The sequence below is a fragment of the Chinchilla lanigera genome, unplaced genomic scaffold, assembly GCF_000276665.1.
Source record: "Chinchilla lanigera isolate Chin_1 unplaced genomic scaffold, ChiLan1.0 scaffold00028, whole genome shotgun sequence".
Taxonomy (NCBI): Eukaryota; Metazoa; Chordata; class Mammalia; order Rodentia; family Chinchillidae; genus Chinchilla; species Chinchilla lanigera.
In genome coordinates this window covers 11,042,895-11,068,538 of record NW_004955429.1, presented here as the reverse complement: position 1 = coordinate 11,068,538, position 25,644 = coordinate 11,042,895, and the positions used below count along the sequence as shown (strand labels likewise).

Sequence of the window (25,644 nt, the reverse complement as noted above, 5' to 3'; positions counted from 1 at the left end):
TATTTTGCATGATGTCCTTGCCATGGATCAGATGAGTGTTCCCCAAAGGTACGTAAGGGCTTGGACCCAGGGAGTGGTATTGGGGGAGCTGCTGTGGACCTGCATGAGGTGGGGCTAGTGGGAGCCCGCTGGAGTACCATGGTACCCTGGTCTCTTTCAATGCCCCCTTCTCTCTCTCTCTGCTTCCTGCTTGAGATGGAACTGCTGGCTTCTACTGCCACGCTGCCATAATGTGCGACCTTCATCAGAGGCCCAAACTGATGAGGCCCAACCCAGTCTTGGACTTAAACCTCCAGCACCAAAATAAACCTTACTTTACTTCCTAGATGACCGATGTCAAATACGTCAGTGTGGTCCCGCAAAGCAGTCAACAGTCCCTCGAGTGGACAGGCCACTGCTCGATTCCTGGTTAGGCTCTGGCTATGCAGCTCTGGCTAGAGCACTGCGGACACACTGTGCTCACTGCCTCGTGTCCAGTGGCACCGGGCTTCAATCCGTCCCACTGCTGAGGATGCCCCCTTTCATCAGGAGGCTCCTCCACTGCCCCCTTTGTAACAGTAACTATGGTAAGAGGATAGACGGCGCCTGTCTGTAACACTGGCCCAGACGGCAGAATCCAGGGATGCTGATGAGCCCAAGACAAGCAATGACCCAGTCTCAAACGGCCCAGCTCCGCTGCCGGGACATCGGCACTGACTGACTTGTATTTTAGTGCGGTTTATGGCTTCCCGTTTTAGTCATGGGATTATAATGTCTCATTACTTATGTGCATGCTCAAGTTGGGCCTCGCATGTCCAGTGGGGGTCCACCCACCCCAGCTGCTGGGTCCCTCCCACGTAGCTGTGTCTCCGTCACTCCCTGAGGGCATCCTCGCTTTCTTCTCCCGTCTCTTCTGCGCTCTGGAATCAACAATTTCTCCCCTAAGTTCTGGTTCCTGGTTGTGGGAAGTGATATTGATAAGCTAAACTCTAGGTCCAGATGCGCTCACAGTTCTTGGGGGTGAGGTGGACATTCTCAGCCCTCTCGGAGTAGAAAGAGCTAGGAACACACACACACACACACACACACACACACACACACACACAAAGTGCCGCAATCTTACTACTTACATTATTAATAACCAGTTCACCCCATTACATCCAGTTCCGATACAACACAGGACTCACTTCAATCCTCTCCCTTTCCATGACTACGATTTCCTTCTCTAACAGGAAGAACTCTGGTTTCACCTCTTCACAGACTGAACCAAAACTCCTACACTTCACTGCATGGAACAGTTATCTTACAGTGAGATTCACTCCTGTCACAATCGGACAGCTCTGTGCTCTCTTCTGGACGCACCCGAGGCCTGCTACTGATTTGGAGCCAGGAACAGCTTGGCTTAAAGCTGAAGACACCTTTGGCAGGCGCAGCTGTACTCAGCCCAGGGCCGGTAGATCTGTGATTCACACCGGCTTGGAGCCCAGGCTGGCCAGCTGATCGTACCAGCCCAGACACTGCTGGACACTTGTTCCTATTTTGCTCTTCTAGAACCATGATTCCTCACGCAGGGTCTGCGGTGTGCAATCCGGACATGAAATGTGTCCTGTGCAACAGGGAGGAATCACGGGAGACTGTGCCTAGGAGCCCTGGGCACAACGCTGGCCTGGGTTTGCTGTTTCCTGCCCGGCCAGATCCTGCGTCCTCATGAAGTCCTACTGGGATCCGACCCAGGGGATCCTGCAGTAGCCACCCAGTCCCCCCTGCCCTTCCTGCCCGGACGCTGACACGTGTGCCTGGCCCCCGCCACTGGGCGCTCCCTCACCTAGCTGGGCTCAGTCACCACGCATGGGGACACTCTCCTCACCCACTCCCGCTCTGACATCCACCCCGCGTCACTGCAGGGGGTGAGCTCATTAGGGAAGAGGCGAGAGGGGGCAGAAGGAGCAGGAGCACTTCTGTGGTTGTTAACAAGACTCACAGGGGTGGCTTCCCACGCCAGGGTTAAGACTTCAGATGCTACTGCAAACCTCCTCTATTTTTATTACTGAGAGCTAAGATTTTCTTGTCCACTCGATCCTCTATCCCTGAGGTTTATAGTTGAGCATGAAAAAAATCACCTCAAAAAGTTCCCTCACACCAAGTAAGATTAAATAGACTCCACTGAATCGGTGAAGATGACGTTCAGCCTCCCATGACAGCGGCAACAAGTACCCCAGATTACACAGCGCACGGGCGTCTCTGTCCTGCACACACAGGTCAGAGGCTGCCGGTGTCCCGCGGCCCAGACATCCCCAGTGCAAGGCTCCTCCCAGCATGGAACGAAGGCGTCTGTTTCCCAAAACTCACATGTGGGAGCGTGAGCCCCAAAGTGATGGCATTGGGAGGGGAGATCTTCTCATGGTGACTGGGGGGCAGTCAGGCCATGAGGATGGAGTCCTCTGGAACAGGATTTTTGCCCATATAAGAAGAGATACGACATGGATGACCTCTGTCACTTTCCACCTTTCCACCATGTAAGACTACACCAAGAAGGTGGCCTCCTGTATACCAGGAAAGAGACCTCCCCAGACAGTGAATCTGTTAGCATTGTAACCTTCAACATTCCAGCCCTTGGACTTCTGTTAGTTAAGCACTTCAGTTTACGCTATTTTTGTTAATAGCAACTCAAACTACTAAGACATACCTCATGGTCCAAAATGATTGCCTGTGATAAGCCATCACGCCTACATCATCACCCTTAGGAGGAAAGAAAAGAAGAAATCTTCCTTACAGACACTTCCACAAAGACGGGCACGGTATTGCCACCAAAAGCACTTAGTCACATTTTGGTCACACGGTGACGTCTGCTTTCAAGAGTGGCTAGGAAACACAGTTCGTATTGCAGGGCACTGCGGGCCAGCTAAAACCTAGGGGTTTTGTTATCGAGAAAGATACGACAAACTGAAGCTACCAGACAATTAGCAGTCTCTCCTGCTGCCATCTGTAGGTCACAGGAATCAATTCTGATTACAAAAGAAAACTGATACTCCTCCCACCTCCTTCTGCCTTCATTTTTTCTAAGACATTCGTAAGTAATTAATTAGAAAAAAGAAATTTTGCCCTTCTCAGAGAGGAGCAGGGTGCACGGCGACAGTTTTAATTAGGGGAAGCTGGTTCTTCTCAATCATTTCACTGCGGCCGGTCAACAAACAGCAAGACAGAAACCGACGAAGTTGGAAGTGTTTGGTGGGGGGGGCTTCCCCTGATCACGCCAACAGAATGCATTCTTCTCCCTCACTATTGTTGTAGGGCCACAAGCTACGGAAGGTAAAAGGGAGAGAAATTAGAGCAGAAAAGAAAAAGCTAATAAAAGACCTTTGAGAAAAAGACTTAGGGCAACAAAGGAAAGCAGGCTGGGTCTGCAGGGAGGGCAGTTAAGCTGAACAGAATCTAGAGAAAGCCACAAAGCCCAGCGCAGGCTCAGGCCATGGCTACCGGCGCACTGATGCACCGGGCCACTCCCTTCTACTTGGGAACAGCTGGTTCATTGTGAGTCGGGTTACACAACCGCGCTGTTAAAAAGGAAGGAAGAAAAGGTCTACCAAAATAGAACGGGGTATTTAAAAGCACAAAGGCCACCGCAGTCCACCATGGCCGAGTAATGGAAGCAGGCTGTCCCACTGACCCGCTCCTTGGGCCTTGCTGGCCACCATCCTGCTCGGGGGAAAATAAACTGTCAATAATGGGCTCCAGCAGCACAGGGGGAACAAACTGCTGTCCAAATTCCTAACGCCATACTCAGCTATGCTTTGCTCAGATGTTTTCAGAGGAGAATTCATTTCAAAATTCACACAAATGATTAAGAAAATGTGTTGCCATTCCCAGTTCCATAGTGCGGTGCCTTGACTATCACTTCCTCTGCAGCCCGTGGGAACAGAATTTGCGTGAACACTGGATCTGACCAAAATGAACAGCAGGAAACAAAATCACTGATAAGGAAGAACTTGGGGGTGAGAAGAGGGTGGCGAGTAGCTGACACGGCCCATTTGTAATTGTGCATTCTTTACCCAAGAAGAGAAGGGGCAGAAAAATACCACGAAGGAATTAATTCAATAATTTTATCAGAAAAGCAATCAAGGAATCATTTATGTGTTTACTGACACAACATTTACTGACCATGCTCAGAATGCCACTCAATCAATCAACTGTAACTTGGAGATTCTCTTAGAATCCCTAAGTAGCATGGACCATCCATCCTCATTGAAAGGAGACACTCTCAGATTATATCTGCTGTCCCTCTCCGAAATGGTCACCCAACTTAGGAAGACACACGGACAACTTAACATGCCAGGTATAAGAAGCTCACAGACTTGGAGAGGGATCCAAAAGGATCATGGGAATTGGAAAGGTGTTGTCACTCGCTGCTAAAGGACACATCAGAGATGCTTTTGAGTGGGGGATGCATCACGCAATGCAGCTGAACCTGCAGGACACAGGAACATAAGGGCTAGAGGCTGCGATCCTGAGGTGATCCGAGCACACAGAAATACAATCTGGGAAGCCCAGTGCAGAACCTGGAGGAGGTACTCAGTATCCTAATGAAGCAAATTGAGAAAACTCAAACAACTCATTAAATAGTAGAAAAAGCAGCAGCATTTCCAAACACCAATAAGTAGGTATTTATTATTATTTAAAATGGATTCAGTGTTTTTCCTCCTCCTTCTGCATAAAGTTAGACAGCATGAAAAAAAAAAAAAAGCAGCAGCAAGCAGATGAAGTCTGCAGTCGCTAGGATGACACCGCAGACTTATTTTCAAAATAACCCCACATATCACAAAGATGTGGCACACTGGAAACTGTCTCTACAGCTTTCAACTGGGCAAATTAGGAAGCAAATTATTCCTCTGGTAGCACTTTAGAGATGGAGGAAAAGTTCTAGCTTCACAGAATGACATTTACATCCAGAGAGGGGAAAAGAATGTAAGGCTTGAAAAACACACAGTGATACGGAATTGGAAATCTTCCGAAATCTTGCCATGGGTTAGAACTAGCCATTGTTAGGTTTCAAACAACAGATTCTGTAATGCTGGTCACAAAAACTAGTGCTTAACCACCATGTCAACACACAGACTGGGCACTGCAAATGGAAGCAACTAGAAAGAATGCTACCAGCCAAAGGCAACTGGTTTACCACTTTTTGATAGCTCATGCAGGAAGAAATGTAACATACCACAGGAGGTATTCAAAGAGGGTCACCTCGTTTTGTAACTCTCAGAGGACACTATTCAAATTCTGCACAATTCCACAGGTTACCTTGGAAACAGAACCCTTTGGAATCACACACAGAGGCTGCCATGTTCATTAGAATCTACTCAATGTTACACATTACAGAAAGAATTAATTTGAACTTAATATACGGGATGGTCCAAATGGCCCTTCCCTCTTGTTTCCCTGGTGGGCTACAAGCAGCAGCAGCCTTAAATGACCTTGATTCAGAGACTCTACAGGAACGTGGGTGCTGTCTGATACATAACTAAGATGCTTGCCAGTGTTGCCTGGCTGAAGTTATTTCACCCTTGGTAGTAGGATACGGATTCCAATCTTAAGAATGCAGGCTCTGATGATACATTAAAATGAAGACATACAGTAAAATTCTTGACACCGAGACAGAACACAAATATCATATTCATCAACATACCTAGAATCATAATAACATTTCTTTTAATTTTGTCCATAATGTAAAATTTTTAAAAATTATTGTGGCATGGAAGTCATTCTGTATTTTATAACTCATTACTATGCAAGGTCGGAAACACTTTAGTAGGAAGTGTTCGCAGTAAGTAGCTGCTGAATTCTATTATTTATGGACAAAGGGTCTCTCTGCCACAATTAACTCCTTAACTCAACAACAAAGCAATTTATCAGGTATGACAACTGGAAAGAAACACGGTATCTCTTTATATACATAAGAACAGAGAAGTCCCACATGTCACTTGTCACTAACTTGTCACTAACTGGGGGACTGAGTCCCTGTGACGTTAAGAACAGTGACAGACCCAAGGCATTACTAAGAATGTCGTTCTTGTCCAGATATATCATTTTACAATTTTTTTACAATATGCAATGTACCATTTTAGAGTTCTTCTTCAGGAAACCATGTAAAGAAAAAGTATATTTCTGCACAAAGTTGGAAGAATTAAAGAGAAAAATACAGTACGCCACCTACAATACATGGTCATAATTCCTTCTTAGGGTTAAGCAGGGCAGTATTAACAAAACTTAAACTCTTCGCAAGATACTGGGCACAAGGTGAGCGGCAGTGGCTGCCCGCAATGAGTTTCCTCTGTAACAACAAGGACAAGACAAAACATGCGGACATGACACAGAATGTGACGGTCAATGCATACGTCACTTTGACTGGGCAAAGGGCGGTCCAGAAAGCTGGCAAAACATTACTTCTGGGTGCGTCTCTGGTTTGTTTCCGGAAGAGATTAGCACCTGATCAGAACACTGGGAAAAGAAGACCCAACCTACCCACTACGGCCAGCAACAGCCAAGTTGTTGAAGGTCAAGATGGAACAAAAAGGCAGAGGTAGCCGAAACCGTCTCTCTTGTAGAGCTTGAATATCCATCTGCTCCTGACCGTGGGCTTCGGAGCTCCTATGTCTCAAGTCTTCAGACTCTGGGATTTCCATCAGCAACTCCCACCTCCCTCCTAAAATTCTTAAGCCTTCAGCCTCAGACTGAACGGTACTGCCCACTTTCCTAACTTTCCAACTTGCAAATGGCAGATATAGGACTTCTCAGCCTCCAAGATCACATGAACCAATTTTCTTAATAAATGTCTGTATATAATTGGTTCTATTTCTCTTTAGAACCCTAACATGCACGTGAGTGCCATAAAAGAGGTAAGCTGATTTGAAACTCTTACTAAGGAAGAAATGCCTGAAAGTTTTTTCAGACTACTAAAATCTTAAAGGACCACAGGCAATTTCCTTTTTTTTTTTTTTGTACTGGGAATCAAACTCATGACCTTGCGCTTTCCAGACAGGCACTGAACTATATCCCCAGTGGCAGTTTTACTCTGTGTCTACAATCTCCTCCTTCTCTTTCTGTTTATGTGTTTCTTGTTTGCATCAACTAATTTTTCCAGCATGAGCTATTTTATCTTGGAATATAAAATACATGTAGTTTTAGCAATCACACTTACAGAATATTAGCACCAACAGAATCCTATGTCTTAGTCTGTTTTGTGTTGCTGTAACAGAACACCACTGACTAGGTAAGTTATAAGGGAAAGTAAATTATTTCTAAGGTTTCTGGAGGCTGGCAAGCACAAGGCTGAGGGGCCCCCATTTGGGGACGGCTTCTGCCTGTGTCACCCCCTGGTGGAGAGCAGCACAGTGCAACAGAACAAAGGGCAAAACAGCAAGAGGGATCGACTTCACGTTGACAACAACCTACTCTCCTGATAACTAAACCAACTCTATGGATAATGGCGTTAATCTGTTCCTGAAGGTGCAGCACTGAGAGTTAATCAGCTCTTCTTACGCCCCATCTTCCAACACTGTTGCCTTAGGGATGAAGTTTCCAACACAGGAACTTTGGGGAGCACACGCAAACAAACCACAGCCCATTTGAAATCAAAGAATTTAAATTCTTCATTTTACAGACAGGAAAACTATGGCCCAGTGATAAATGTCTCCTAAAGTCCACAAGCATTAGACTTAGAACACAGACTACAATCATGCTTTCCAAGTTTCCAATCTTGAGTTTATTCCTTCCACACGAGGACAGCACCACTCACACCTGGTTGCTGTCATCTTTTCAAGAACATACAAGATTCCCATTATAAGAAACACAGTGTACATGTGAATGAAAAATTCCTCTCTTGAATAATATATGACAGCTATATAAGGTAACTCAAAGCAAAGCAAAGGGAAAACACAGCTCCTAGCAGTGTGAGATCCATGTGATGCCATGAGAGCCTGAGAATTTAACATACATGTAATGCTCATATCTTAATGTGCTATCCTGGAATAATGACGATGCTGCTGCTGCTGATGCTGATGATGATGATGATGATGATGATGATGGTAACTAACCCTGGTGGACAGCACAATTCTAAGACCTTCACTGATGCATCTATTCCTCATGACAACCCTGTAAGGTAGTACTCACATTACCTACCTCTTTCTCAGTTATCAGAAAAGGAAAAGGAGCTCCTGAGAGGCTCACCTGCCCCCTGATTTCAGAGCTGGTAAGCAGAGAAAACTCTTTTAAAATAAGAAACTGATTCATTCTGACCCCGTCTTCGTTACTTCTCTCATTGCTGAGACAAAATACCAGACAGCCGAAGTTAAAAGAGGAAAGGTTTATTTGGCTCACAGTTTGCAGAGAACAGAAATTCCCATCTAGAATCAGCTGGCTCCAAGGCAGGGTGGCTTGGCAGAGGGCATCACCGAGGAGAAACAGTTCATGGCAGCAGAAGACAGCAGAAGCAAGCCAGGGCAGACAAGCCTCTTTCTGTCCCTTATGTTGTGTCCAGTCTGCCAGGATTAGGGTGCTGCCGATCCTATCAGTGGACTGATCCCACAGTCACCCACCCTTAACCCCAGTATTCACCCCCAATCCCAACCACACACTCTAGATTCAGCCAGCTCTGAAAAGGCCTCATCTAAAACTGCACAAGGCTTCAGGGGGACATGGAGACCCAAACCATAACAGTGTCAAAACACACAGCAAACAAATACACCACTGGCCACACTCACAGCTTGCCAAACAGATGCCTTTGATGGTGTCTGAGAGGTAAAAAGGAATTTAAACCTATAGGTCCATTTCTTGTTTTCGTTCTTCCAAAGTTAAGCCATGGGTGTTACCGCCATCACTGCACATGCTCTGTATTTAGACACCGTGAGCTTGTCTTGGCCCCCGGGGATGCCCACAGACAAGCATGTCACCTACATGGGACACAGGCACCTTGCCCTCCCTGGATCTGATGTCAGGCATTTCTCTCCACACCCTAACTTGCCCCCACAAGTCTCACCTGAATCCAGGACAGGTTCCCCTTTGGTAATGCAAGAAGAGACAGAGCCCAGGTGTGCTGCCTGCCCAAGGCCAGCCCACAGCTGAGGTCCTTTAATGGTCACTGCACGTCTATGACCACCACACGCCACCTGCTGGCCACCTGCTCTCCCCAGCAGCCTGACATGATCTGGTCACATAGGCACTTCATCCGCAGTTTCTAATCCTGGCCTTCAGCGTCCCTCCCGTGAGTTGCCTGTCTTAACCTCTAAGCCCTGCCTTCTCCAACCCCGCAACTGGTGGCCTAGCTTGACACTCAGGGTCCACTGCTCCCTAATCACACATGGGCCTGTTTCTTCTGGCCAGCCGCAGGGCCTTGGCAATCTCTCCTTCACATGATGCCTTTCCCCAGTCTTGCTGCAGACCTTTCCATCGCCCATCCCCTCTCAACACACACAGCTTCAGCAAGCAGATATGGCACTCAAGCCATCAACAGCCTCTTACCAAATCCTGTCCCCACATATGCATCTGACTCTTCACCCTTAAATCTCCTGCCCCGTTGGAGCTCCCAGTAAAAAGATCTGCAAAACAGACTGTGTCTTAGCTTAACAAATACAATTTCCTAGTTATGGATCATAATGATCATCTTTTGAGTACCTAGCCTGTACCGGATACCACAAACACATGATCCTTTATTTAAGGAGAACTCCATTTTTACCATTTCACGAGAAGGAAAACTGAGTCACAAGAATGCTAAGCAATCTTTCTGAGACATTACTAATCAATAGCAAGGCTGGGACAATTAACAAAAGACCATGACTCCAAAATCTATGCTTCAAATCATGACATAATACTATCTCCTTAGATCAACCCCAGAGGAACAAGAATCATGACAACGTAGGACTCTTTCCATAGAGAGGCTAACAGCAGTGGAAGAGACTGGTAGACAGAGATAGGAGTCAGGAAGCTTAATCACATTTCCCTGGATCCACCAATATCCATTTTCCCCTTTACACATGGTAATAACATTTTAATAGGAGGTTTGGTTACTTCAAGGAGATACCGTCCCCCAGCCACCACTCCCTGGGTGGGCAGAGATTAGATCTCCCCAGAGCCTCTGCCAGGACTGTGGTCTTGATGACAGAGAGCCAAGGATGAGAATATACCCTTCTAGGTCTAACCCCAGTGACCTGTGTGTTCTGAATAGGCCCCACCTCCTGACAGCACATTTACTTATGAATTCACAGCGAATTAATGAACTGAGGAATAGAGCACCCTCAATATCCAATCACTTCCCAAAACCCCTACCTCTAAACATAAGACTTTTGGGGTATATTTTAGATCTAAACCATAATATTCTGCCCCTGGGTCCCAAAAGGTTCATGTCCATCTCATCTCATTACGTAAGAAGCATTTAGCCCATCCCCAAGAGTTGCCAAAGCCCTAAGAGTTTCAGCATTGCTGAAAGGTCCAAGTTGAAAGTCTTCTGGTAAGACTCAAGGGGAACTCTTAGCCCTATAAAAAAATTTTGAAAAAAGCAAAATACCTCCAACACATAATGACACAAGATAAACATACCCATTCCCAAAGGAAGACTAGAAAAGAATCAGACCAAAGCAGGACCAAAACCAACAGTGCAAACATTTAATCCTATGGTTCTGTGTCCAGCACCTGGGACTGGTGCTGCCAAGACGCCAACTCCCACCACGGCCATGCTGGTTGCAGCCCACATGATCTCTCTCTTGGGTTGGCTCCATTCACTGTCTACAGCTTTCCTCAGCAGCCATTCCACATTCTTGGCATCTTTTAACCTCTTGGCATCTCTTAACTTTTCCACTGCACTCTCTGCTTCACTTTCACAGTGTCATCCATCACCCTCTCAGGGGCTCTTGGCAAGGACTGTGACTCTGTTACACACTTTCGTCTGCCTTCTCAGGCCTTCTTCTGAAATCTGGGTGGAAGCCTCCAAGACCCCACAACTCTTGCATTCTACATGCCTAAAAAAACAGCACCACACAGAAGATGCCAAGGTTTGCCATTAGCTCAAGCAGTAGCGGGGACCCCTTAGTCCACAGCTACGGCCACCTCTGAGTGCCTGGATGGCTGAATTTTGGGAAACACTTCCCTAGGCAGCCCTCAATGAGCTGAATGCCCTGGAACCCTCTTTTCACACCTGAGTCTAGTAAGAGAATTTACACTTTTACACACTTGAGCCTGAGAAGGGTGGGATCTGGCCAATTCCTGAGATGCCTTTGAGGGACCTTTGCTATTATCCTGATGCAAAGTAAGTGGCTTTTAAAAAATGCTTATCTTTTCTAGCAACCCTGATCTCCTTGATCCAAATGTATAGGTGCTTTTTTCTAATACAACTGCAAATTTTTACAATCACTGAGGTCTGATTTTTGCTCCTGCTTTTCACTATACATCTGGCTGAAATGCAGCCAGCAGTATCTCTGCCACAGCCTGAACATGAACTGCCTTTAAATTCCCTCCACCAGGTCAGGCTGCTATCTTAAAAGTCAGCCTCACACAAACTCTTAGAACATTCACAAAATGTAGACAAATTATTTAGTGGAATGAAATGTGCATGGCCTCTAGTCCAGTTTCCAATAGAGTTGTTGTTCCCCTCTGAAACCTCATGAGCCTGACCATTATCATTAGCATTTCAATCAGTATCCTGGTTTTTTCTAAACTCTGATCAGGTTTTCCATCGAACTTGATTCACAAGGGCTTCTGCAGACAGAATCTTCTGTAAACCTAATCTAAAGGCTTCTGAACAACATGGTCAGATATAGTCACAGCAATGACACCATTCTCTGTACCAATTTCTGTATTAATCACTTTCCCATTGCTGGGAGAAAATATGTGATATTCACAAGTTGATAAGAGGTTTAATTTGGCTCAGTTTTCAGAAGGTTCAGTCCATGGTCACCTTGCCCAAGGAAGAAAAGGCACGGTGAAGGGGCATGGTGGACAAAAGCTAGGGGAACCATGAAGCAGGAAGAGAGAGGGCGCACTAAGACAAGAATACACCCTAGGGGCTGGGGATTTAGCTCAGGGGCACAGCACTGGCCTGGCAAGTGCAAGGTCATGAGTTCAATTCCTGACAACAGAAAAAAAATAAAAAGAATAAAAAAAAAACAAATACACCTTATACCCCCACTGACCCTCCTCATCAGGCCCTACCTCCAGACATAGGAGGGTTTGTTGGTAAAATTTTAGATCTAGACCACAACAGCAAACAAAGAGCTCCAAGTGCCAGCTACCAGGTCTGAAGAATCAGAAGGTAGTTCCCAGTCTGCAGGAAGAGAGGAATGCTTGGCAATCAAGCCTGAGTGCCACCAGAAACAGAGACGCCCACAATCTGGGACACATGCCTTGGACTCTGATGGAAAGAAAAGCTTGTTTTTATTCAAGCAAGCTTTTGGAGGGTCTGCTGTGCATGTAACTTAGCCCCCAACTCTAAATCAATCACCATTTCATTGCTAACAGGGAAAACTTAGCAAACTCACAACCCCCACATCTGTGCCACAGAGCAGGAGGTAGGTAAAGTAGGTGTGGGATTTCAAGCTCAGGCGCCCAAAGCTCAGGCCGGGAGACATAGAAGAAAAGGGTGCCCTCGTGATCAATCCCTGCATGTACTAGATTAAAACTAAAGTCTGAGTTCTGGGAAGAAGGCAACAGCATGACAAAATAGATTAAAAGTCTTAACCCCACGTAAAAAGAGAGTAGGTAGGAAGCAAACGAAATTTCAAGAACACAATTTACCACAAAACTAAGTGATAAAATATTCCCTCAAACTCCAAAATACAAGCAAGTGGGGACAAGCCACCAACATGAATACCAACATGATATTAGCACCTGTGGGGTAAAAGAAAAAACAGAGGCATCTAACAATCCTGAGAAGTGAGAAACTCTCACAGCCAACCATTAGAATACACAGCAGACCAAGTTAAGAAGAGCAGCAGAAGTCAGATCAGGAGAGGCTGGTCTCACCCAAAAGTGGGGGCTGCTGGTAGGATCTGATGGGACAGAATAAACTGAGGCCCTGTGACCCGGAAGCAGACCATGGAGGGCTCCCTTCCACGACCGGGTCAAAACTGAGCAGGACAGAAATGACAGGGATCCAGGCCAGAGACAGTCCCAATAAAAGCTGGGGAGAGTGAGCCAGGTCATCTGAAAGCAAGCAACTGTGTGTGTGTGTGTGTGTGTGTGTGTGTGTGTGTGTGTGTCTGTGTGTGTATTCTACATGAAAACCACAAAACAGCCCTGTGAAATAAGAAAAGCCATGCAGAATCAAGCCTCCCTCTCAAAGTTTAGGAAGCTCAGTTTTACATTAAATAACAGTAATAAGCAACCTAGCAGTATTTATTACAGGGAAAAAGAAAATAATAACATCTTTATTAACAAGGAAAGCCCATTACCAAAAATGGCTTCCCCAGAAACTGATCAACCCTGTCACCAACTATTTGGAAACAATGTAAAAAGGCATTAATACCTGACAGAATACAACAACTAACAGCAGAACTAGTAAAGCTCAGAAGTGAAGATGAAACACATGAAATAATTAGAAATACAATAAAATAAACATGATTTTCAGAAATAAAGTTTAAGTACAATGGACTAGCCAAGAAAAAATAAACACAACACGTTAGGCCTTGCAAGAAATAGGTGATTTCTTCAAAAATAAAATGAATTGACAACACTAAAAGAATTTGTGAGCAAGTAATAAATATCAAACATAGGCAAAAAGACCAAATACACTGAAAAACCCTGGGGAAGGAAATAAAAGGGAAAAGAAGATATACTAAAAAGCATTGTAGAAACTTTCCTGTAATAAAAAAACATTAGAACTATTTAAACTGTGTATTACGTACCTCGGAAATGATACATCCAGAATGATCTATATGCTAACCAAGATAATCCAGTGAAACTACAGAAAATAAAATTAGAAGAAAAGACTTCTAGACAATATAGTATTTTATGCCATAAGAAATAAAAGAGCACAATTAATACTCCAGGAGAGAAACTCTGAGACTTTATATCCGGTAAATTGACTTTGATGTAAAAAGGGCACAAATTTTAATGCATCATCCACAGACAAGCCCAGGAATATTATTCTTTTGATGCCTGTCTAATAAGACTAGGAACTTCAGACAATCAAAATAACTAGACATTGCCCTAAGGACTGATGAACATAAAATATATAGGTACCTATGAAAGACCACAGGATGGATAACATAGGGACAGAATAGTAAGAAATGACTATATGTGCTGAGAATTCAAGAACATTTCAACTATAACAAAATGGAAAGCCATATGTGAAGAGCCCAAACAGGGTCAGAGATGTATCTGATTCCTGTTTTGGCAAGAAAGGGAAACCTGCTCAAGAACTTAGAAGCTGTCAGTACCATCCTCACAACAAGAAAAAAACTGATCAGACAGAAAATCAACAACTCTTCATAGATTAATCAGAGAACTGAGGTCACAGATCAAACTGTGACTAGCCTGTCTCTGACCCCAGCTGCCGGGGTCCTTGATGTTTTCATCATTTTTGCCTCCAATAACCCCAACTGGTTCTCAAGAGTATAAAAATTAGACGGGAAGAAAAAAAATCCATGAGCCATTCATGATGATCATAATGATATCATTTTAATCTGGAGTCCAGAGACTGATCCTCAAATGCTTCCCCGCAAAACACAAAGAAGCTTCTTAGGGAATGAATGAGTCTGGATCTGAGGCAGGAATGTACAGAAACATCTAGAACACCTTGTTACCCCAGAGTGCAAGAAAGCAATTCAACACCGCGGTCCCGTCTGAAGGATTGAAGACCCGACTAGAAGAGGATCCAAAATGAACAAGTTGAGCCTGACCAAGGGTAAGAACTGCAAGACCATGGTGAGTAAGTATACAAAATCAAATTTTTAAATGCAAAAATTCTGATACCTGTTTCCACATTATGAGCTTCTTATTCAATAAGTTAGAGCGCAGGTGGCGAGCCCATGGCACGCACGCTGCAATGGGCTGTTTATGTCACTGAAAGCTCTGACCAGCCCTGTCACCAACTACTTGGAGAGAAAGTAAAAGGGCATTAGTATATGACAGGACACAACAACAAACAGCAGAACTAGTACCGGTTCACCGTCACTGAGTGTTATGGTTTGTGTCTGGATGCTCCCCTAAAGCCTCATGCAGTCATGGGACGGGCCTCTAGAGTTTGAGACTGATTCATGGTCTAGCGCTGGGATTATGGGTGTGAGAGCTACACCCACCCTGGGGCAGAGAGCCTGCATACAATATAAGGGAGGAAAAGAGGCTTGCTCTCTGTTTGTTCCCACAAACATGAGGCCGAACAAGAGGACCCCGACTCAGGAGAAAGTGCTCTCTCTCTCTGTCCCTGTCTCTCTGCCTTCCTCCTTTCCATCCTTTTTCAAAGGTCAAGACAAACCAGCCAAATTAATCCATGATTCCCAAGTCAGGACAGCAGTCATCCTTGAGAGGACAGTGCCTGGGAAGAGCAGGGGGGCCTTTAGGTGCCGATAATGTTGTTTCTGTTTGAAAATTTGTCAACGTATGCTATTCTATAGCACTTATCTTCTTAAGGACTTCCACAGAGTTTTTTGTAAGTTGATCTTTTTAAAAGTACATGTAGGTGTCTAGGAAGAAGGCGGTTCTGTGTCCCCAGAAGGAGCACAGGAAGGCTCACATACATGCCTGAATGCACTTCAGAGGGGTACAGAAGTGCGCGCTTCGGCAGCACAGGTGCAGAAGTGCTACGGAAGCAGCAGCCCAGCCACGGCAGGTTGCCAGTGAGCGCTAACTGGGGCGCCCGCTCAATGCACCGTTCACCTTGGTCCCCTCCTCAGGGCTCAGGCAGGTCCTGCCAGGAACACGCAGGGAAATGAGTAAGGAAGACAACACGGGTTACACAGAGTTCCCTGCGGTCTGGTGACCCTGCCACTCGTCACCTGGGTGACATGGAGTGAGTCACTTACGCTCTCTAAATCTGTGGCCTCAGCTATTAGCTGGAGGATCATCACAATAATGACCATGAGGCTCAAAGCAGTAACCCACACAGAGAGCTTCGCACAGTGGTAAAAGGTAAATACATATGTGTGTTAGTGCACTCTGCCTATATATGGTTGATATTTTAATTGTATTATCTATTCGCCTAGCAAAAAGTGCACAACTTAATACTATATATATATAATTTAATAAGTGTTTCTGACATGGACTGAACGTTTAAAACTTTACAGCTGAGAAATAACAACAACAAAAAATAAGTTACACAGGAAAATTCGCAAAGGCCCCATTTATATCTTGAAGTTGTGAACCATGTTACTGCTCTCTGGTCTCTACTATGTCCTGAAAAACCGGGAAGACGAATATATATTCCTTCTGAAAAACGTCCTGGTCTGATGATGCGTGTCTTTCACTGGGTCCAGTTTTCCCTTCTAATTATAAACTACTCTGAGTTCAAAGGCATAGGAAAGAGAGACGCAGAGAAATGCATGAAATACAAAGAATCTTTAACGAGAATGAGTCAACTAGAACTAAAGTCGCTGTTTCATGTGACTCAGGTTTATTCTGCCTAAACAGGAGTCAATCCCCCAATACAACCCTTTCCAGCACCAGAGTTCATAGAATATTTTAAGCCAATGTTCTGAGTTTGAAGAGTGAAGGAAATGAATATACCATGTAAAAAGATCTCACGTCTAATTATCAAATTCTATTAAGATTAGTAACTAGTAGTTTTTCAGGAACTACAAAGGAAGGGGAAGTTTCCAGCTAATATTGCTCAGATGGAGACGAAGTTGTTTGTTATTTTTTTACACACGAAGCTCAACAGCAGTCCTGCAAACCCAGGTTTCCCAGTCAGCAGGCGAGCCCGGTGACATATTTTATTTGCCTGGCACAGTATTTCAAAGCATTCTGAGACTGAATGCCTTGGGATAAGCGAGCCCTGGGAATCTCCCCTTAGCATCCAAGAGAGCGCGCAGCCCTCACTGGTCCTGCAGGGCTGGGAAACAACACAGCGGAGTGCGAGACGGGGAGAGGGCGTGGACACCCACTGGGCTGCGCGATGCCTGGCTCCGTGCAGAGTTCCAACAGCCTTCTGCTCTCTCCGCTGTGAACCGCTGACACGGGTCACCACCGTGACAGGCGCTCCTTCTGCGGAGGAGTCCGGACTCCGACGCGGAGGGCAGAGGGCTGATCATGTGAGGACACCGGCAGCAGAAGCCCTCTGCAAGCCCAGGAGAGACACCTCAGGAGAAGCCAACCCTGCTGGCACCTAGAAATCAACTCTGGTGTTCCCGTTGTATTTCCTTAGGGCCGTGCTAGGAAATAAAGTAGATAATGTTATAGGATCACTGTCCTCTTTAGCTTTACCAACACTTCCAATCTAGAATACTGTTTTCCAGGATAAAGCAGGAAGAGGTGAGGTGGGTGAAGGAGGAAGTGATTCCTGAGAACCCCTCCAGCCAAACACAGCAGCTCAACACTGACCCCTAGTGGCCAGGCCACTGATCTGAAGGGATGACTCCTCAGTCACATTTTTTGCTATCTTTTGCTTTGAAAAATAAAAAAATAAACCAACATGCACAAACTTGCTAGTAAAAGAAACAAGAGGCCCATATGAGACATAAAACAACCCTCTCAGCCATGCTTGGGGAAGCCTTCCTGTAATACCAGCATTCTGGGAGGCTGAGGCAGGAGGACGGGATGGACAGCAAATTCAAGCTCGGTGACTTTGTGATATCCTGTCTCAAAAAAAATTTTTTTAAAGGCTGAGGATGTAGCTCAGTGTGAAGGCCCTGGGTTCAATGTCAGTACTGGAAAAATAAAAGAAAACCATCATCTCTAGCTTTGGTTTTGTAACAGTGGATCTCATGTACCTAGATGGACCTGTCAACTCGGTTCATGCAAATTTATGAAAAGAAACACAAGGTATGATCTACAATTGATTTCCATGCCGACTCCATCATGGATTCTCACAATTCGGAGCCAGTAATCATGGCAGAGCAGCTGTCACAGTTTCTAATGGTGAAAATTTTAGTACTTGATCCCCAACTAACCACTTTCCAGCCAGGTATGGTGGGGCACGCCTGTAATCCCAGCCCTTGAGAGACTGAGGCACGAGGATCACTCTGAGTTCAACACCAGCCTAAACTACATACTAAGACCCGTCTCAAAAAAAAGCAAAAATAAATTCCCAGTTCCCTTAACATACCAAATATTAATCTATCACTATATGAAAATTGAACAGAAAGGAGGTCCCCAAAATACTTGGCTTTGATAGTGTCCATCACAAATATATACTCAGGGGCTGGGGATTTAGCTCAGCGGCAAAAGCGCCTGCCTGGCAAGCGCAAGGTCATGAGTTCGGTTCCCGGTACCGGAGAAAAACCAAAAATAAATAAATAAATAAATAAATAAAATAAAAATACAAATATATACTCAATAGGTACATGCTACACGACATCCAGTGTTCTAACTAATAGTTTAAAAAGCACCAACAGTCTTCAGTGTGTTTCTGCCACCCCAGCAGGGTCTCAGCTCCAAGCAGGTCACAACCCCACTCCTGTGCCCTAGTCTATGCCCACTGCTCCCCCCACGCCTCCCTCCCTGTGCTGCCAGGGGCTCTGCACTTGCCAGTGTGAGGCTTCACTTTCTCCCCTGCACCTTCCTTCTTTCCAAGAAACCAAGAGATATGATCTTCATCTTTTACACAATTACAAAAAGAACAGTTTTATAAAATAATGATAGCAAATACGAGTACTAAGATGTACCAGACGTGATACTGAGCACTTTACAGACCCTATGACGCAGGTACTCATATGGATGAGGAACTAGAGGCACAGAAACGTTAAGTGACTTGCCCAAGGTCACACAGCTAGTAACAAACAAAAAATTTACTTACCAAAAAAATAGGTCTTGGCTGACTGGAGTTGAAATGTCAAATGATTTAAAAAATGGAAAATGTCATTATTAGTTCAATTACACTTAAAGGGTCCTAAGTTTTATCTTTCCCATCTTGACACATTTTCAAAAATCAAACTAGAACATGTGACAGATCTGATCTTTCTCCTCCGTCTCTGGGAGTTGTAAAGTGCTTTCCCTTTGGAAAGTTAGTGAGAATCCAGCAGAGAGGGAGCAGGATTCTCGTTCCTTCTCCTATGCAATGCTTTCTGCTGCAGTGAACCTAAATTTCTGGACTAAAAACAGTTAACATTTCTCCTTCAAGAAACTTTTCCTGAGCACAAGACCGAGGACAGCCTGGCTCAATGGATGGTAGATTAAAACACAGGACACCTCCCCTTACCAGGCGAGGTGGGGCTGGCGGAGCCCGAGGAGAGGCAGGCCATTCATTCTTTCAACAAGCACTGACTGACAAGAGGGTGGGCCAGATGGAGAGAGAAAAGTTCTCAAAGGGCTTCCCCGGCCAAACCCTGCAGGCTTCATGACACACAGGCAGGCAAAGGCACACAATTTGGCGGGGCAGTTAATGGCCGTAAGCTAAAAAACCGCGCGTTCTTTCCAGCTTCTTTTATTTTGACCCCAAAGACAGCCCACAATGACCACGTGCTTTCCTAATGGAGGAATACTTCTATTGACAGAGGTTTTGAAATAGTATCCGCTGGGAACTCCTGATTCTGCTTGCTGATTCTTTTCCTCGGTCCTTTAGTTAAACCGTGCCCTCCCTTGGTAGAAGATTCTGTTTATTCATTTATATAGTTGTGAAATCGAACCCAGACCTCCTGCATGCTAGGGACACGCTCTACCACTGAGCTACATCTGCGCCCCTCTTAATGCTGCTATTGTTGTTTTTGAAGCGGGGTCTGGCAAAGTTGTCCAGGCTGGCCTCGAACTTGCAGTCTTCCTGAGTAGCTGAGATTACAGCTGTGCATCAGAAGAAAAAGCAGCTGATAAAAGACTTGAGCAAGGGTTGGGGATTTAGCTCAGTGGCATAAGCGCCTGCCTGGCAAACGCAAGGTTGTGAGTTCGATCCCCAGTACCACAAAAAAAAAAAAAAAAATTTAGGGGCTGGGGATTTAGCTCAGCGGCAAAAGCGCCTGCCTGGCAAGCGCAAGGTAGTGAGTTCGGTTCCCGGGCGCAGACCCCACCGCGCAGGCGCCCTGCCCCGGGCTGCCCCGCAGCTGGTGCCCGGGAAGGCAGACAGCAGGCGCCCGGGAAGCGCGGAGATGCGCACGGCCCTCCCGCCGGCCGACGCTACGCGGTGCAGAACCGCCATGCCACAAAGAAGCACCGACACCAACAGGCCCGCCCGGAGACGTGCGTGAACCATCCCGACCTGGAGAAACCCCTGGGAAAACATGCCACACGGCGGGTCACTCTTGGCCCTGCCCTTGAGAGCCAGAACGGTCCGGAGTCAGCGGAGGAGCAGCTGCTGAACAAGGACTCGGAGAGCACGGGAGTGCCCACGCCAGACGACTGAGAGGTCGAGCTGACTGGGGATGCGAGAGCCATTCGGGAGCTGGAAACCAGGAGCACCTTGCGCAATACCTGGGGAGAACCCCCTGGAGGCCATTCTCCCCCTGACCGTGCAGGCTGCGGTGGAGGGGCGAGTGGAGCTCCAGCACCGAGACTTCATGCATTACATGGGTGCCCAGTATTCAGATCCTGTAGAACCGCCTTCATGGAGAAGGAGCCCCGCCAAATCATGACTATAGAGGAAAAAGTGGACGGCCCGTGGCTGGACACTGGCACTAGTCTCTCCGTCCTTCTTTTCAGCCCTGGCCTTCCTTCCTGCCCGTCACACCTCAGTGAGGGGAGTCACTGATGAGGTAACCCGCTATTTTTCGCAACCCTTGGGCTATAACTACTTGTTGGATCTTCCTTACCTATCTTTGTTTTCCTGAGAAGCCACTTTGAGGATGCCAACATGTATTGCAGCACTGATGATTTCCTACCAATCTGTCCATAGCTCTGTAATGTTTGTATTGTTCCTATGCTATTCCATAAACGGATGTATGTTTGTTACTATGTGTTTGCAACAACCATTGAGAATAGTCAATGATTATTTGATTGATCACTCATGTATAGCTCTATTTGTTTTCCCTAGAGACCACTCTGGAGAAAGCAGGGTATAGTGCAACAACCAGTGATAATTTCCTGCCATTTCTGTCTGTAACTCACTATTATTTGTCTGTTTGTTTTCCTGAGAAACTATCTTGAAGATACCAATAGGTAAAATAACAACCATTGATAATGTCCTACCACTCTGTCTGTAATTCGGTGTATCCCCCTACTGCTTTGTTGTTCTTCTTTTACTCTTTAAAATAAAAAATAATAATAATAAAAGTAACTTTATAATTCAATTCCTAGTACAAAAAAAAGTAACTTTATCATTTATGAGAAGAGAGTTGCTGTTTGGAGAGTTTCCAGGGTAAAATCTGTTTAATAAAAAGAACAAAGAGGTCAGCATTACTCTTAAAAACTTTAAGGAAGAATGTGTGTGCAAAGTATGTGCAAGGTAGAAAAAAATGTTTAAAAATAGAGAATTAGAAGTATCAAAATAACAGCTAGCTAATCAAGTAGAACCCTTGGCAAAAATGCCAGACATTCCAAGTTCTAATAAACAACACACACAAAAAAAAAAACGCCAACAGATGACACAACTGATTTACCCAGCCTAAGTAAGCAAGTTAAAATCTTGGTTCAGGCAACTGCTGAAGCTGGAACTGCGTACATCTAGGCTCTGGGCCTGCACGGATATTCATATTAATAGTTACTGTGTAAGGCACAGTTACTGAATTTAACACTAAGCCAGTTGTACTGGTTGATACATTATGGCAACTTGAAGAGTTTAGAAGTTTAAGGAAGTTACTCAGCATGGGGCCAGGGTCCCCACTTTGTAAACATTCTGAGCTTGTGCAAGAGGAGGGCTTGGATATGGTGTGGGTGTAAAGGACCCACCCTAGGGTGGAGAGCAGCAGACAATTTAAGGGAGGAAAAGAGGCTTGCTCCCCCCCTTTACTCTTGCTGCTTTTCCTCTCTTCTGCCCCCTTGAACGGTTGCCCTTGTGCCACACCACCCTGCCTTGGAGCCAACTGATTAAGGACTGAAACCTCCACAAACTGTGAGCTAAATAAACCTTTCCTTCCTTAATTTTGGCAATGGGGTACTCTGTCTCAGCAAGGAGAGAAAGGTAACTAAGACACCAGTCCTCCCAAGTGCTACTTAGTTACCATTTGACAAAAGGAACCTGGAGCTCAGCAAGGCTAAGTAACTTCTCTAAAGTTACACAGTAGCAAGCAGCAGAACTTGAACCCAGCCTCTCCCAGCCCAAGCCTGGCTCCCAGGCTTCTCAACATAGGATCTGACCATCCTTGCCATCTGAGTGGGCAGGCAAGAAACTGCACTTGGACATCCGCCACCGGACTAGGAAGTTTTCCCCCTTGAAAAAGTATTTGGTAGCAAATTCCACAAAACGCCTATAAAAGTTAACTTGCTCTCTCTGAGACTCTGTTCTTCCAAGCATTTTATATGCCTCAAAGAAATACAACACAAAAAAGAAAGAAAAAAAATATCAAAAAGCCAGGCGTGGTGGCGCACCCCTATAATCCCAGCACTCAGGAGGCTGAGACAGGAGGATCGTCGCGAGTTCGAGACCAGCCTGGGCTACAAAGTGAGCTCAAGGCCAGCCTGAACTGCATAGTGAGACCCTGTCTCAAAAAGACAAAAAATAAAGAAAGGAAAAAAAGAAATACAAAACCTCCATCCTTACGCAAAGTTGTGTAAGTAAAGGAAGACACTCATGTAACCATGCCGGGTACTTTATTACATGGAAATACTGAGCACTGTGTGCATGGCTGATGAGTGAGCTGCAGATGAGGCTTGTGCAGAAGAACTCAGGACTCTGTACCCGAGGACTGCACAGGTCCAGGAATAAGCAGAGGGCAGCCTGTCCTGGGGCGACCACAGAAACCTGAGGGGTGGGATCTCCAAGCGCCCTTCCACCAAACTTCCCAACATGTTCTCTTCCTCAGCAACCGAAGAATGATCTTGCTTTTTCTCCACCCAATGTTGTACCGGAAACATTTTTCTCAGGAAGCAAACAGCTATCTTTGTCCTAAGAGCCACGGCTTCCGCGAGATAATGAAGCTGAAGTGAAACAGCTAAGCCACGGTTTCCACTTGTAAATATTACATGGAGGCTCTTCTAAAGCAGAGGCGCCTAACGCTGCTGTGCTAAGAGAAACTCTCTCTTCGGCCCTGTGAGAAAAAGGCTGCTGTAAGAGAGAAAAATAGGGGGCCAGGGTACAGCTGTGCCGCTTCCTCAGTACCCTCTTCTGCCTCTAGCAGCAGTGCCCAAGTAAAACTCACGATCACTGCTGGGGAGGGGCTGCGTGGAGCCCATCCAGATCCTCAGCTGCCCAGCCAGCACCAGACTTCTGCTCTGAGCAACAACCCATCTTTAACGCAAGCGACCAGCATACAAGAGCAAGACTGAGGTGTTCATTAATATAAGGTTAAGCACACTGATCAAATCACGGCCACCAAACGCAAGCCATCTACAGCTCTTCATCTCGGCTCCTTTTGCCAAGATACACCAATAGCATCAACCGCGAATGTGCCCCGGGCACAAAGCAGGAATTCACAGTCAACTCAATCTCCCCATGCCTGCCAAGCTACTCATCCTCTTTCGGGGTCACTTGCACACCTCTTCTCTGCTGTCACACCCTGGACTGCATCTCACAAACCTGTAAGCCTCGTCCATTCGTCTTCATTCACCAAACAGCTGGGAGCCCCTGCTGTGCTTCAGGAAGTGGTAGTGACTATAAGGGGCACACCGCACAGGCTTAGCCCCCCATCTCCGGGCGGGGAGCAGAGGAAAGAGACGCATGTCCAACTTCAGAGGAGGGAGTGACTGGTCAGCTGGGCACAGAGAAGGCTTCTTCTTTGCTGGGACACCTCAGTAGACCACTGACAGAAGCAAAAGGACTTCAGGTGCAAAGCGTGGGGGGAGGGAAGGTGCAGGATGCTCTGGCTCAGGTGGCTGAGGTTCAGTGTAGCTGAGCACGCGGGAAGGACAAGGCTGTGACACACTCAGCTGGACCTCGCCCCCCACGCTGAGGAGCCTGCGGCACGGCTGTTAGTGAAGGGCAACTAGACATGTCTCCAGGAGAAGACCCGACCGTAAGTCATATTCAGCCTGAAGAACTGCTTAACTTCACTTATAAAGGATTTTTCGAATATTGGAATTAGTTGTTAATATTTAAAAAGGAAGACAGTGGCTATCACAATCTGCATTTTTGGCTTCTTAAAAAAAAGAAAATCTGGCAACGCATGGCGACAGCTGTTTGGGTTTGAGTAGCTCGGGCTGCAGCTGCCCCATCTGGATCGACGCATATGATGGAGTTCATGTCCAATACCACCTGCAGCGATTTGAGCCTGCGATTCCTGATTTTAAAGAAGACAGTAACATAACACCATAGGTGCTGCCAGAGAACAGCACCGGAGGGCATAAAGTGATTAAACTGACCCCTTAGAGCGGAGACAACACAGCAAGTTAGGACGCTATCACTACAGCACAAGAAAAAGTTAACAAAACTCGAATTAAATTAGAATAAAGACCCAGAACGAGGTAAGAAGTCAAGAAATGTTTGTAATACTCCAGGCACAAGAACTCTTACTCATCGTGTAACTTCTGTGTTAGGAAAACGACGAGGACGAGCCGCCCACAGAGGTCCAGCAACTGGATCCACGCCATAGATCCAGAGTCAGTGTGGTTCTGATCGCAAACTTTCCGCGCCAGGCACCAGACAGGTGATGTTTACAAGCACAGCGTGCGGTGGAAAGCGTTCCCCGCTCTCCGTGAGGACCCGCGGCTCCTGGGCAAACCCACAAACCCTCCCAGCTCCCGGGGCAGGCGGGGACCCTCGGGCACTCACACAGGCCGTTGACATCCAGCATGTTGGAAATGCCGCGGTCACTCATGTCCACTTCCGGCTGGTTCTTCTCCCGGCTCTCCTCCACCAACTTTTTCAGAGACTTGGACATGTTCTGCACCAAACGACAACACAGCACATGGGCGATGACAAGACAGACAGGGGGACATAGGGTTAAGACCCCTCCGGCGGCCACGCCCCAGTTCTGGCCAGGCGGGATGGTGGGCAGAGCAGTGGGAAGGGGGTAGGAAGGGTCCAGCCCGGTCTCGGCCGGGCAGAGAAGCAAATCTGGTGCAGTGGCACCCACTCACCCAGCAGGGCACCCAGGGAACTCCCGCAAGACGCGCGCGGCGGGCAGAGATGCGCTCCCTCGCTGCAAGCCCTTCGGGTACACGGAACACGCCCTGTCCCGCCGCTCCGCGCAGGCGCACACCCGGCCGCCCCCGGGCCACGCCCCGCCCGCACGCGACACTTCCCAAATTAGGAGAACAGTTTATTAAACTTGGCTTCAGGGAGAGGCTCCGCCTATAGAAGAATGTGAACCCCGAGGCCAGCCAACCACGTCCTTTATTTGCCTCCGAGACTCCGCCCCCAAGTCGAGATTAGTTCCTCTCTTCCGGGTTTGAGATGCCAATTAGCAGCACAGAAAGGCGAGCTCTAGGATTGGCGCATGCTCAGTTAGTCGATGGAAGGTCGAAGTAATGAGGGCGGAAGTGGGGGGTTTGGTGTGTCTTGAGCCGGAAGAA

General features: G+C 46.4%; 1 protein-coding gene across 3 annotated transcripts in view; it reads right to left on the bottom strand.

Moving 5' to 3' along the window:
* The window catches only part of Rsu1 (Ras suppressor protein 1), a 191,494-nt gene extending 166,160 nt beyond the window's left edge, over positions 1-25,334 (bottom strand). For 2 of the 3 annotated variants that reach the window (XR_261324.2, XM_005386968.2), the window contains exons 1-2: positions 25,210-25,334; positions 24,902-25,013 (exon numbers count right to left, since the gene is read on the bottom strand). Coding sequence is in view for 2 of the 3 variants with exons in the window: in XM_005386968.2 (XP_005387025.1) it covers positions 24,902-25,010 (109 nt within the window). In the remaining variant the exon portion in view is untranslated. The remainder of the gene's footprint in view (positions 1-24,901; positions 25,014-25,209) is intronic. The other variant, XM_005386967.2, reaches the window with a different exon arrangement.
* Positions 25,335-25,644: the final 310 nt, after the last annotated feature.